The sequence below is a fragment of the Rhipicephalus microplus genome, chromosome 2 (genome assembly GCF_043290135.1).
Source record: "Rhipicephalus microplus isolate Deutch F79 chromosome 2, USDA_Rmic, whole genome shotgun sequence".
NCBI classification, from domain to species: domain Eukaryota; kingdom Metazoa; phylum Arthropoda; class Arachnida; order Ixodida; family Ixodidae; genus Rhipicephalus; species Rhipicephalus microplus.
Window position 1 is genome coordinate 143,972,306 of NC_134701.1, and position 14,251 is coordinate 143,986,556.

The following is a 14,251-nucleotide window of genomic DNA, read 5'->3' on the forward strand; positions in this document are numbered from 1 at the left end:
AGGAAAAGTACGCTGCTTGCTCCAAATTCGCTTTCATCTTGTGGCCACTAGTTCTCTATAAAAACACCTGCCGAAAACGAACAATAGCTCATTGTTTTTGAACCGACTATTTCCATATGCTGCTTGCGATCTTGAAGCACTACTTTCAGTCTATGTTGATCAAGGCCTTCAGCATATTGGCTGGCATACATTCGTATAATGCGACCTTATGCCGAAGATTAAGATGTGAGCGCTTTTATTGTGTGTTTAGACAAATTCGTTAAGGTTTTAGAGCACTATGTATTCTACTATAGAGAGTTGTAAGCTCTATTGCTTATACTACTTAGTTTAAACTGCATAAATACACAACATCATTATTAGGAAGGTGATTGGCAACTTTAAATTGGCTCAACAATAAATAATATTTACAAAAACACCATGAAAGTGTACGCATTTATATGGAAGAAACACCCTATAAATTTTCGCATCATAGCTGAGCGGTGCCGACACATTTCATGGAAATTTCTTTGTCGTCGGTCTCTTATTTTCAATATCACACAAACTGGTTCCTTTTAGCATTGCGACCAGGATGCAATGTGCAACGAAATGGTTTTAGTTAGACCGGTAAGGCTGTAAAAATAAAGCGCCATGTTACGATGCTCGGTTCAAAAATACAATGTTACTAATCGTATTTTTTAATATTGAGAAACTTTTCTTGCCATTGAGTAGGAACACGTGGACCACGGTTTGCTTGCTTGCTTGTTCCTTTCTTTTGTAGCTCTCACCCACTAAGGGGGATTGGCCAAGAAGCCGGTGGTTAATGCAAGTCAATACCTATAGATTTTCTAGATTAGGGGAATATGATTACTGTGTTTTGACTGTGAAATTAATTTGGCGAAAATCAAAAAAAAAAGAAAAGAAAGGGGGGGGAGAATTAATAGAATTTGTTGAATATCTGAGGTGGAATCGTTGTATGAAATTCTCCTGAAAGTTGAATCATTGCAGTGTATCAGCTAAATATTAAGTGGTAGCGTGGCTAGTAAAATTCGAGAGCTGATCGCTGACTGACGCAAAAAGAACTTCATTCTTTTCTCAAGAGCCAGAACTGGTTCGACAAACTCAGGGCTGTCCAGACGGCCCAAGATGTGGCGGCGAGGCTTAGCCTCCATGTCTCAAGGTGGGGCGACTCGCATTCTTGCCGCTATAAAATAGAGTAAAATTATTCTGGACCAGAAAAAAATGTTACTATCTATCTATCACTCATTTGAAGTATTCACATAAATTAGAAAAAAATGTTGAATCATTACAAAATAACCGCTATGGCCCCTTAGCAGACCTCTGTCATTTGCAGCTGCTATTGGTCACAAGGAGATGCGTGTTTTTTTTAAATATTGTCAGCACCCGGTCGGACTTGTGAAGAATGACTTAGAGGCAATTTGTATTACCAAAATATAATAATATTGAAATGGTTGAGAAGAACTATAGATAGGTAAGTGAATAAATGCAACTATGAAAATTAATAAGCTATCTCAACAAATGCCATCTTTTCCTCACTCTTTGAACATATTATAATTAAAATACCTACTGCGTGGCATCCCAAAACGACGCTATCACTATCAGGAACACTATAGAAGAGAACCTGAGAAATTTACATCTGGTGTTGTTTAACGTGCGGTGGCACTGCATAGTGCACAAGTCTCCAGCATTTCGTTTCCACTGAAATGAGACCACCAGAGTCACGATCAAATCCGTGACCATCGGGTCCGTAGCTGAGTGCCGTAACCAGTAATACACTGTAGAAGACTTCAATATTTATGCATCAATCTTTAATCTATAGGCAAGTAAGCTCAGCTGTTGGCCTATATATTATCGTGTGTCACATAATACGTTACTCGAAAAATCATATAGTGACCTTTAAAAAGAAAGTACCCTTAATCGCTTCGCTATGGTGCCTAAGACTGTCGCAGGCACCATTATCAAATTATATTGCATCAATATACGGCACAATTAGCCAGAAATTCATGCAGAGCCATCTCAAAAAGCCATTTGACCTTATATATGACTCCTCCCATTCCTACCTCATCAAGTGCGTATGGCGTCCATGTGTGCAAAAATTTAGTTTTTGAAGTCTCGTGTCATTATTGCTGTCGCCAGCTTCGACACCTCGTTATTACATTTCAATTTTTCTGCTTACCTTTTTGGTCTTTTACTTCTGAGCGCGTTTTAGAGATAAATATGCTCGAAGTAAGACTATCAGCCCGTACTGAAATGCGACTAATATTACGAAATACTATTTTCTAAATTTAGCCAATATTCAGTAGCGGTATTCCTGGTACTGTCTTCGATAGTACAAAAACTTGCACGTTTAAGTGAAAAAAGAAGCCTTTACGTGTTTTATCAAAAGTACAGCTATTGATTTAGAAACATAGAAATAAGGTTCAGCCGTTTGGAACTCTATTCACTTCATGGAGGTGTGTTAAAATCATGGAGCAGCTCTGTGACTCCGAAGTACATGGGATCAGCCACTTGATATTGAGCACTAGTACTGTTCTTTGTTTGTTTAGGTGTATGTGTGCGTAGACTCATATACATGCAGACTATAAGATTTAACGAGTGTTTGATGCTTCTGAGGTCTTAGTCTTCGTGCCTTTCACATGATATGCTGTTCTCATATATCATTATTATTATTTCGCTAAATTGTGCAGGAAGCAATCAGGTGAATCTTTGCTCAATTTGCAATCTCATGGGTGGCCATTCGGGGATGGAGAGCAGTTCTTTCCGGCAGCCGCGCTTTCTTCCTTCGTCCTCAATTCTTTTGCAGCATTCTGGGCTTCACTTCAACAGGCTGCGCTTAAAACATGAGTACTATTGAATTCATCTCCCCAGTCTTCATGTGCTTTATTTTTCGGTGGCTTTTTGTGCATATGTTCTTGTCATCTTTTCCCATTTGTTTGGCCTTCAACTAGTAACCGCAGCCTATTATAAATAAAACAATGTTAGATCAAGTGTTCCCTTGAGTTTTATCTGCTACAGCTCCGTAGCAAAATACACATTTACTCTGCAGTATTTTCATTCAAATTAAGAACACCGTAGCTTAACGAAGGCGTGGCACGATGTAACGAAGTAACGACCATGATACAATACTCCGGGTATGCCAGGCGAAAACTTCGGATAGCTGGAGACGAAAATCCACAAAAAAATGCTCTATAGGTGTCTCGCAGTCCCTCTGGCCAGCCGCAGTGACATGCTGGTAAATAAAAAGTACCCCGTCTGTGCCGCGCAATTTCTCTGGCCAGCTGAAGTGAAACTTTGCTCTGTTAGTCGGGAGTAAAAATTACTCTGAACAAGGGTGTTGCCAAAGGAAAAGAATCTCCTCCCAACTTGCAGTGCTTGTTTTTCACAATGTAATTCCATCTTGGCCTACATGGTTATATATCAGAATTTCACCATACCTAACAATTTTGTATTTTGCCTGACCGCACCGGGTCTCGTCTTCCTCGTTTGCGCCCTCGTGGACTCGTCGGAAGAATATCTGCTCTTAGGACAGGTGACGGGCCCGGTAGACAATTTTTTGGGCAATATCACGAGTGCCTTCGTTTCCGGCAAGGCTCGACTAGCCTCGAGCACAGAGTGAATCAACTTGGCAGCGAGGAGACCGGGATGTGCTGTGTAGTGTGTGGTTTGCTTCCGGTTAAATTATGTCTCTGACTAAGTTCCGGATAGCCGCCTTGCTTTCACTAATGGCGCAAGAACCGTCACACATTTGAAGTGAAAAGCAAGAACGCATTCGGCTTAAAATGCAAGAACACTTTAAAAGGCAAAATTGATGGGTATGGACCACTTTGCAAAAACTAAGGCAAACACGTTTTTTAAATTATTGTATCAAGAGGCTGGATATATTGAGTAATGTATGAAAAAAACAACAACTCGACAACACAATGCAACTGCGCACAAGAAACAGCTTGGATGAAAATATGGCACCACCTTATCACTATTGTATCTCTTAGATGCGAAGCAGCTTACGGCGGAGTTAGATCTGGTGTGCGTAACCACACATACTACGCTTGTGCAACAGCTGGCCCAAGTACTTCTATAACGTGCTCATGCGCTTGTGGGTTCCGGCCAGTGTAAGGGGCTTGTTAAGGCACTGTGGTCTCTCCCCCTTACGAGGTTATGCGGGCTAGTTGGTTTCGTTCAAATATAAATGCAAGTCTACTCCGTACACTCTCTAAGCAATGATGTGTTGACTTTGGGGAACGGGATTCTGCAGACGCGACTTGCAAAAACCCATAATATACTAGGCAGAACGCGCTGGCACGTGATAGCGCGTTTGGAACTGCGTAGGTAGCAGTGTAAGGAGCGGTGGCCTACCCCCTTACCCACTACACACTCTCAAGGATCGCGTGATGGCAACGGGGAACGAGATTATGCGGATGTGCGATGAACTTGCGTGCTCCCGCGTGCTGTGCTCCAACAAGAGGTTGGGGCGAGTTACAACAACAGAAAGTACTGTTAATGCATGGTGTGTTCTACTTGCAAGGACACGTTAACATCAGGCAAGGTGCCCGTGATCAACGGAACATTAAATCGACACACGTGCTGCTTTCGCATGCTACTTATTGTTCTCTTTAGTGGAAAATAGAGTATTTTGTTTTAGTTGTTGAAATCTGGAGTCCTTCTAGCGCTATTATTTTTAATGCTTATGCACTAGGCTTTGATATTTAGCTTTGGCCACTCACGAGAATAAAGAAGCGAAAATCGTGAACACTGATTTGTTTATTTGTAATGTGCGTTAAATCAGGTATTAATTGCAAAAGACTGGCAAAGTGAGCATAAACGTGGAAGATTGCCTATTAAAGATATACACAACACTTCTTCCCATCATCACATTTCCAGTGCTTGTTCTCCAATGAGTTGGTGCAGTTTCCACTACACTCTCCTCCGTTGGCTCCGCAATCATCTGCAACATAAGAAAGAAACAAAGTTTGTTTTCCTGAATAGTAATAATACGCTGTACGATATGTCATCTCAAAATTCTGGGCAGATGATGTGCGTGCTTACCAACTATCTGAAACACCAAGCTTTCGTGAAAGTACTGCGTGCAGACCTCATGCGGATATTGACTTATCGATTAATGAACCTTATTGCTTAGGCGTGAAATACATTTAGGTCACAACAAATCGTGAATTGCAAAGAGCTTTAAAAAAATGGTAGCTTGGACTTTCGCTAATCATCAAGACGCTGTTTTGCTGCAATGGCATGGGTGATTTTTTTTTCTCTTTCCCTGCACCATGCCCAAAGATTGCGTCGATAATGTTCACATTCGTCCGCCGCCGCTGCAGTCGCTACCTTGACAATTATTAACATTTTTCCTGCTGTCTGACAGCTGAAGCTCATATTCTAGTTATTGACATGATGTAGTCAAAAGAAACAGCTCGCTCTTTTTCAAACATTGTTTCGGGAGATACGCGCCAGCAGAAACGACACGAGCAAACGCACCGGCAGCGACGGCATGGTTTCAACCGGTTGTACACAAAAGTGACATATGTTCTGGCGTGCCGAGTCGCTGCCGCTGCACCTTTTACTTCCAGAGTTCTCGGTGATCGTAATCCAAATCAAGCTGTCGATGAGCGCATCCTTGCTGATGCCATCAAGCTCCACCGTGCTGCATGGGTAGTTTGCGATTTAAGTCGATGCGAGCCACCACCGACGCCTGTGCCACCATGTTAAATCTGCGGCCGGCTGGTTAGGTCACAGGGTTTGATCTACCACAGCCAGGGCTGTCGAGCGAAAACCGGATCTGGTTTCGCGTTGCGGGAAATTTGGTCTCGGAGCGATTCTTGCGCGCTGGCCACATGGCGTGGTTTTCCGGCCGCTTGAGCGGCGAAACGAGCCAGTTTCCGGAAAGTTTCACCGGTTTCGCTCTCATCAAGGCCAAGTGTGAACGCGCCATAAACGCTGATGGCGGGCGGAACCTGGAAACCACACTACCAAGTCAGTTGGCGATGTTAGGCTCTTGCAACAACGTCACGCTAAATAATGAATGCATGTTTATTTAGGAATAAAAGAAGGCACCTAATTTTGTTTTGCCTACAGACCATTCAATTGGGCGAGGAGAACCGGACGGGCAATCAGCGCTTTACTCCTTTCTGGAGCGTGACGATGGTGTGGAGTGTACAGGATAACGCTTGAATGAGTGGCTTTCAAACAAGTTTAGTATGTTTTAGTTTTAACTGAAGGTTTTGTTCTGTTTCATTGCAATGTCAGCCAGTGAAACGTCCACGGGAGGCCACTATGCTGTTTTAGTGGTTCCCAAAACTACATAAAAAAGGAAACTGCCGTGTGAATAATTATGCCGCACGTATCAACAAATGCGCAGCGTTTGTGGATGCTTTATGTTACATACATCGTTTGTAATACGTGACCACTTCTATATCGGCAAGTGTCGCATTATACACAGAATACTCAGTGTTCCAGTCGGCCAAATTTCAATCGAGTAAGGTCACACTGACGAACAAGAGTTAATGGTCATTTATCGCAGGTCATTAAAATAAAATAAATCCAGGCCCCTCTCGAGTAAACGCCTGTTTTGTGTTCGCTTCATTTTATATTATTTACCATGGTAGAGCCGGTCCGAACAATTAACCTCGTAGCTCGGCTCAACACGGACGATAAACCCCTAGCTTCGCAGCACGGTAACCACCATGACGCTCTTAAGCAGCGCTGCGCAGCAGCCTTGTGAACCCCGAACATTTACAGAATTTTACTTGAACAGTACATGACAGAATTGTTGTCGTGAATCTACAACTTCCGTAAGATGGTGGGATGAACAATGCACGATGTGGGATAACAAAGCCAAATAGTGAAATAAAAAAGAGTTCTGTCACTTCATATTTGCAATAGTTACCTAAACCAGGCAATTTTCGCGTGGTCAAGAACTGCGTCTGACAAGTCGCGCAAGTATATGCACAACATATTTAATGCTCATCTCAAAACAAAACAAAAGAAACCACGTTGTTGCGGTTGTCTATTGTTTCTATAATTGCCGATTTCAATACTTAACATTGAGAACGAAGGCCAAGAGCTAGGAAAAACCCTACAACTGGTACACAATGTTATTTGGAAAATAAATTAAAAAATGGTTCTTCAGCCGATCATCGGCTCGAGCCCGGATGCGCTTGGTGCCAAATCGGCAGAAGGAACACTTTACTATCTTCACTACAACACTGCCGCAATCTTTTCAAACTCCACGACACTAGAAAAAAAAAGATGCGTGCTGGCATGAAAATATCAGCATTGCTTCTTGTGTTCAAGCACCTCCCTGTATAACAGTTTCAATTTTCGAGCACCCGGGGGACCATAAACGATCGAGTAACAAGGTGCAAATAAATGTTGTGCAAAATATAGACAACAGTTTGGGATTAACAAACAAATGCTGTCAACACGATGAAATTACAGCTGCGCTTTTATGCACGATCGCATGTACAGGCTGTATTATACTTAAGGGAAATCTCGGAGAGCCTGTCATCGCAATGCGACTAGCACTGCAATCGCACGCCGGCAGCAGCTTACGCGTGCACAGACGCTTCAAGGGTGTAGAGTTGAACCGCGTCATCTGCTACGGCAAGGTGCATGCCGCATTGCCAGCGAGCGCACGGATATTATGGTAATGCGGGAACTGGGCCAACACCGCATTATTCATTGTCAGAAAACTCTGCACCGCTAGATGACATACGAACAAACAAGGAATGACAAACTTGCGCGTGCCTTCTTTTTTCGTGTCGCCTATAGTTGAGCAGTTTTTTTAATGTTCCTATACCAACTTGCCCAACGTTGAACACTGCTCTGCACTAAACGGCGCCCCTAACTTCCTATATTAGGGATAATGGGACACTAGAATTAGGGCAGGTAATAATCGCGGAGCCGAACCACGAGATTGAAGTAACTAGAAGAATAAGAATGAGGTGGAGCAAATTGGGCAACCACTCTAAATATGGCAGGTAGATTACCACTATCCCTCAAGAGGAAGGTACATAACAGCTGTATTTTGCCGTTACTTAGCTACGGAGCAGAAACCTGGAGACTTACAAAGAGGGTTCAGCTTAAATTGAGGACGACGCAGTGAGCGATGGAATGAAAAATGGTAGGTGTAACCTTAAGAGACAAGAAGAGAGCAGAGTGGATTAGGGAACAAACGGGGGTTAAGGATATCATAGCTGAAATCAAGAAGAGGAAATGGACATGGGCCGGGCATGTCACGCGTGGACAGGATAACCGCTGGTCGTTAAGGGTAACTAACTGGATTCCCAGAGAAGGCAAGCGGGTTAGGGGGCAGATGAGATTAAGGTGGGTAGATGAGATTAAGAAGTTTGCGGTTATACACTGGCAGCAGCAAGCACAGGACCGGGTTAACTGGCAGAACATGGGAGAGGCCTTTGTCCTGCAGCGGACGTAGTCAGGCTGATGATGATGATGATGGAACACTAGAAACATTATTTGTCAGCATACCTTCTTTGCTCTATCGAAACATCGTGGCACTGTGTGCGTTGAGAAATGTTTCTTTGTCCTGTGCGCCGTAGTAGGCTTGTATGAGGAAGACACCCTAATGAGCATGCACTATGCGTGGTCTCCATTTGACTTCAAATAAAAGAAGGCACTCACTGGGAACTGGTGAGCAGCTGAGAGAGTTTATCACAACAAAACAAATGGATATGAATTCAGTAATGGTTTAGGATAGCACAACCACCTGAACATGCTCCTTCTCGACGATATTTCTTCACAACAGAAAGGACTAGCCTTTGTCGCAAAAAAGCACTCGTGACTCCTCTAAGTTTATGTCCTCAGCGGCAGCGGTGATAGCGCTCACTCTTGACGGTAGTGAATGCATGGTGTCAGCGATATGTTCCTCCGCAGCATGCCTCATTTATTGACGATGGCTGTGTGGCATGACAAGATAAAAATTGAACTGCATCAAACAGGTTCTCGCCTACCGTATTACCATTTTTTTCTTCTCTGAAAAGACCAGTACTGCATTGTTTGCTTTCTTTATCATGTCCCGTATACCAAAAAAAGAGCGACTCAAGAATTATTGAACTATGCTGTAAAATCTCCAGTACTTATGGAAGACTTCTGGCTAGCATTGTGGTAATAAAATGACGTCACTAAGAGGGATATTCAGGCTTTGTCATAACCCAAAGTATTTATGAATTTGTTTCTTATTGTTTTATTGTGTTAAATCACTACAGAAGTATGACTCTTACTGTTTATTGCTTGCTTTATTGAAAGTAAATCTAGACAATGCACATTGCGTGCTAATAGTATAGTGTCTTCCTCGTCCGAGTGTACTGTGGTGCACACGCAGTGAAGAAATATTCGTGAGAGCACACAGGACCACGGCGTTTTGAAAGAGCAAAGGAGATTCATTGATTGATTGATTTATTGAATGATTGATGTTGCTCGATCCGTTTTCGATCGCCGAAGCGTTCCTCCAATAACTCGATGGCGTCTGCATAACAGGCTTTGGAAGTCGGAAAACCAGATATCGCCGCTGCCGCTTCACCCACAAGATAATGGCGTAGATATAAGAACTTCGTCGTGGTTGGCAAAGCATTGTTCAAGTGGACAGTTTTCTCAAATTGCTCCTAAAAAGCCATCCATACATGTATATCACCTCTAGATGTTAGCATGCCAAGGTTCGGCAGCCTTGGGCAAAATGCGGTCGGCACGTCAGAAGGTGATGGGTTTGCGTTTTGAGGAGCAGCCGCTGCTGTACTGTCTCCATGTCGCAAACCATCTATCTTGCAGCGAATCTCAGCGAGGATGCTTATAGCTTTGTAGTTATACTCTGCTACCGCGAAATACTCAGCTTCGAGCTCCTCGTCCACTACGTGCTCCTCGAGCGCATAATTGTTCTTCGAGAGCTCGTTGTTGCTCGCTGAAAAACGGTCATGAATACCTGTGAGCTTGGGCTTGTCCGTGGTAGGGTCACTTAACAGTGACCTTGCTTCTTGCAGGTGCTTGGTGTTCTAGGCTCGTTGAGTGGAGTGCTTGGTGTTGAGGCAATCTATCGGATCTGGTGTTGGAGTCTAGTCCGGTCTACGCCGATCAGAAACAACCCACCGCCCGCAAAACGAAGCGGTCGAGTAGAAGGTCCCCTTGAGTCGTGCGATGAAGGAGACGTGTCCGCACGAGGGGGTTTCGGCACCACGATGTAAAAGAAAAATACCGATTGGTGCTACACTTCTGAATTGTCTGCGCATGCGCATGCTGCTGATGGCGCGTGGTTGCAGCGCTGTCCCCATCACGATGCCACGCTCTTCAAGATTTCCCTTAAGAATGAAAGAGGCTGTACAGGTGGTAGTCACTGCGACAGCCTAAACAAACTGCGAGTGCGAAAACAGACTTAAATACTACAGTCAAGGGAAAGAATTAATTGTATCTTCTAAGGGTGCCGAGACTTCCTTTCACTGCTACGAGAGGTTGAAATATTTAACGTTTTTCAGACAGAAAGTGGGCCGAAAACATACGACACCGACCACTTGCAACACGTTCACTGATTCGCATACTATCATATTTGAATCCGCACAAATAAAAACGTTTCAAGACATCTCAGAGACTCATTTCCTACCTACATTGCATTATTTAAGATGAAACTCAGCACGCCAAAATGAAAAACAAAAAAAGATTACAGCATATCTCAGTGGGGTGAAGTTTCCAAGGGTTTTATCGGTAACTCTGAATCGTCCGTTCGTCAGTCTTTTCGCCCATCTGTTCGTTCATCTGTCTATCTGTCTGTCTGTCTGTCTGTCTGTCTCTTTGCCTGCCCGCCTGCCTGCCTGCCTGCCTGCCTGCCTGCCTGCCTGTCTGTCTGTCTGTCTGTCTGTCTGTCTGTCTGTCTGTCTGTCTGTCTGTCCATTCGGTCCTTCGTCTGTCTGCCTGTCTGTCCATTCATCCGTCTATCCACGCGTTAGTCTGTATGTTTGTGCCTGTCTGTGTGTCTGTCCGTCCGTTCGTCCGTCCGTCTGCTGAGTGAGTCGTAGAATTAGGCGGTCACATACCAAGAGAGACATATATGTACAGGCCGACGGCTTAAGGCAATTCTCCCCTAAAGAGTAAACGACTGCAACTGCAACCATACAAATACCTTTCATAGAAACGCGGAGAAATGTCGGCTAGATAGCTGAAAAACCTCCTTGCCTCGCACGCTCCGGAGAGTTGCCAGACAGGGGACAGTGGCGCCCACTATGCACTATGGTGGAGCCTACGTTAAAAATGTCTGCACATTTTAAGAAAATATTGGAGTGTTTGGGGAGTAGTATACTGCTACACAACAATAGTCGTCATCTGACCTGCTCGCGTTTACTTTTTGAAAACTCTGCGCTGGTCTCTTTCCTGCTCTTCGTGGCATGCCACACTAATAGACAGTTATAGTATGCCGGGCTTACCGGGATACCGGGCATACCGTGATAGCGGGATCGAAGTGCGCGTGCGCAGATAGGAACGTCACCCGTACTGCTTACCATATACACGCACTATTTTTCAGATTTATTGTCCCGTGAATGGTAGCGCAGGTGTACGTAGAGTACGTAAAATATGGCAGCACTCTCCCACGCCCTCTTCGAAGTGATTTTGGCGTAGTTGTTGAAAGATTCACATTGTTCGTAGCAAACGACTGTTTAAAGTGGCTGTGCTTGCCTTTAGTTAGCTTCGGCAACCGATTATTACTAATAAGACTGCGTAGTTTTCGAGATAGCTTCCCATTTCAAACGTGTGTAGGCCTAACTACAAGATTCGATAAAAGCAAATTGGCAACATAAAAGTTCTCGTGTTTGGTGCGTACTTTATATTAGTCTACTTTTATTATTACTAAAATAAACTTGTAATAATGTCTCACGCGGTGACAGGGGCAAGCATTCTCGTTTATTCTCCTTTTCACCGGTCTTCAACATATTGATCATCCGATAGGTCGCACCACCATCCCAGCTGGGGAACGTAATTCACGTAAACGCTATCCCGCTAAACTATAGGACGCTGCCCGCCACGAACGTACCTCTGTAATCACGCCAACGGTAAACTCTAACTGTCTAATAACGCGTGCGCCATGCGCAACCACCAACTACTTGTACCGTGGTGATAACGCGAGGAAAGTTTGATTATTGTAGTGTAGCAGAAACACTCCCCAGGTATTCGGTTTTTTCAGCAGTGCCTACGCCTAACAAGTGGCGTTGCGGCGTCAACGTGATTGCGGGAGCGCGTTCGTCGGGACAAACGCCTGCTTTCGTCAGGAGTTTCTCCAGGGGTACGTTAACTTCAGCTGCAATGTGTGTGACTGCTTGTGAATCGAGAACAATCACTGCGGTGAACGAATTGCGAAGCGTATTCAACCGCTCATTACATTCCTCGACAATCGTGACAATGCTAGGCACAGTGTGGGGCATGCGATATAATAACTGTGGTAAATCCAAGCCAAATGTGTGTCTAACTTCATAAGAAGCACGGACACGCAACCAATGATTGCGAAAGGCTTCAATGCCACGTCAGGTTCAACATCCTACTAAACGCCAGGTTCAAATGCTTCAGGTTTCAGATTCTGAATCTTAATTTTTTTATCACACCAAGAAAGGTACAGAAGCTAAAGATATAGCAATACCTGACAAAAAGCCTCTGTACCAGTTTTACAAAAAAGGAAACAGCATATATGTAGAAAATTATTTGTAGCATACAACTATTCGTTTCCGTGTAGAATGAAAAAAAAACACGGGTGTGAACGTTGGTTAACCATTTGAACAGAGCGGTTAGGCAGCTACATTTTTTATAGTTCTTTGCCCAATGTGTAAGACTGTCACCGTATGTATATAAAAAAGAACTTTTCTCCTTAAACTCTTACCTTTCAAAAACTTCAAAGAGAGCGGAACAAACAGTTTGCAGGTGGCGCTAAATAGATGTCATCTGCACGCCGCATCAGAACGATTGTAGGCTCAATGGCTTTCCAAGGAAGCGGTGAAAAAAGGCCTACAGTCATTGTGTTCATGTATAGACTGAGTAACTACGTGTTTTATGCATATGGCTTCCACAAATAGCTTACCGCTCATTTTGTTTTGTCTTGGAGATCTTTCAAGTACTTCTGCACGACTGTCAAGTTCCTCGGAGGATTCCGTCGAGTCATCACTCAAGGTTGACTGTGGGTCTTCCGTGACGGGTTCTGAAAGTATTTCATGTTTAAAACAGAAGCATCAAGTGGGGTCATCCTTGCCTGGTATATGACACTATATACCAAGCAGTTGCGGAGAGTTCGTTTACAAATAAGCCATGCTCTCCGCCGAATCAGCAGTTTTGTGTTGCACTTGTGCCGCATTCCTCCTTTTATCAAGGGTAGTCAGTTACTAAGCAACTAGAAATTTAAAGGATGCCTAAGTGTTGAGGCCCGTATACTTCAACTTATAAGGCTGTTAGAAAAACCGACGCGTCAAAATTAGCGGAGACATAATAATAAGGTCTCTCTTATTCTAGCGATGATTTTGACAGTTTAACCCAAATAATGATTATTTATCGGCTATAAATCGATCTTCAAGTTGTTGGAGAGTCAATGCTTGCATTTTCACCTAAGATATATGGTAGCTTTGTGTCTACATTTTAGCTGTGTACAATCAACGTTGTGTGCATCTATGCTCATCCTTCTGTGAAAGCGCTAAGGTGATATCTTCGAAACCAAAATATATAAGAACCAGTGCTTACTAAAAAATACATTACGTAATGAGCAAATATTGCAACTACAACTGATAGTACAAGAGACAAGTCCTACCGCAACGACGATGAATGCATTAGTTCTACATGAGGTTTGTATCATGTTCTCCTGGCTAAAGGTCATTGCAGCCGTACAGTTTCTCAAATATACACTACAGAGGGAACTCTCGCGCTAGTGTCTGTGGGAGCTGAAATGCTTGGTACTTCAGCGGGCATGGGAATTACGGGTAGAACACTAATTTGCCTATTCTTCGTAATTTATGCTCCTTGTGGCTTCGCGTGACTTCGAACTGCTTTGTCACGAAACAACAATCGGAAAATGTTTGACAGTTAAGCTTCACCCCCTTCACTATTTAGGATCAACATTTCCAATCAGCTCACAAACTTCAAAACGGTTTGTTCTTTAATACAAAACAAAACCAAAACTCAATAATAAACGAAGCCACAATTGCAATTTGCCGACCGCAAGCACGAAGGCTAGGCAAATTCATGTCATACCCGCATCCCCACGGTCGCTGATTCATTGTAG

The 14,251-nt window shown here is 43.6% G+C and overlaps 1 protein-coding gene and 1 long non-coding RNA gene across 2 annotated transcripts in view; one reads left to right on the forward strand and one right to left on the reverse strand.

The window, feature by feature from the left end:
* Positions 1 to 36: 36 nt before the first annotated feature.
* Positions 37 to 10,585, forward strand: LOC142796402 (uncharacterized). Its single transcript, XR_012893816.1, has 2 exons — positions 37 to 225; positions 9,993 to 10,585. It is a non-coding gene; the product is annotated as an uncharacterized LOC142796402 (long non-coding RNA).
* Positions 4,738 to 14,251, reverse strand: part of LOC142796401 (uncharacterized) — a 41,544-nt gene continuing 32,030 nt past the window's right edge. The window contains exons 4-5 of the mRNA XM_075886896.1: positions 13,064 to 13,180; positions 4,738 to 4,939 (exon numbers count right to left, since the gene is read on the reverse strand). Of these exons, the coding sequence (XP_075743011.1) occupies positions 4,833 to 4,939; positions 13,064 to 13,180 (224 nt within the window). The 3' untranslated portion in view covers positions 4,738 to 4,832. The remainder of the gene's footprint in view (positions 4,940 to 13,063; positions 13,181 to 14,251) is intronic.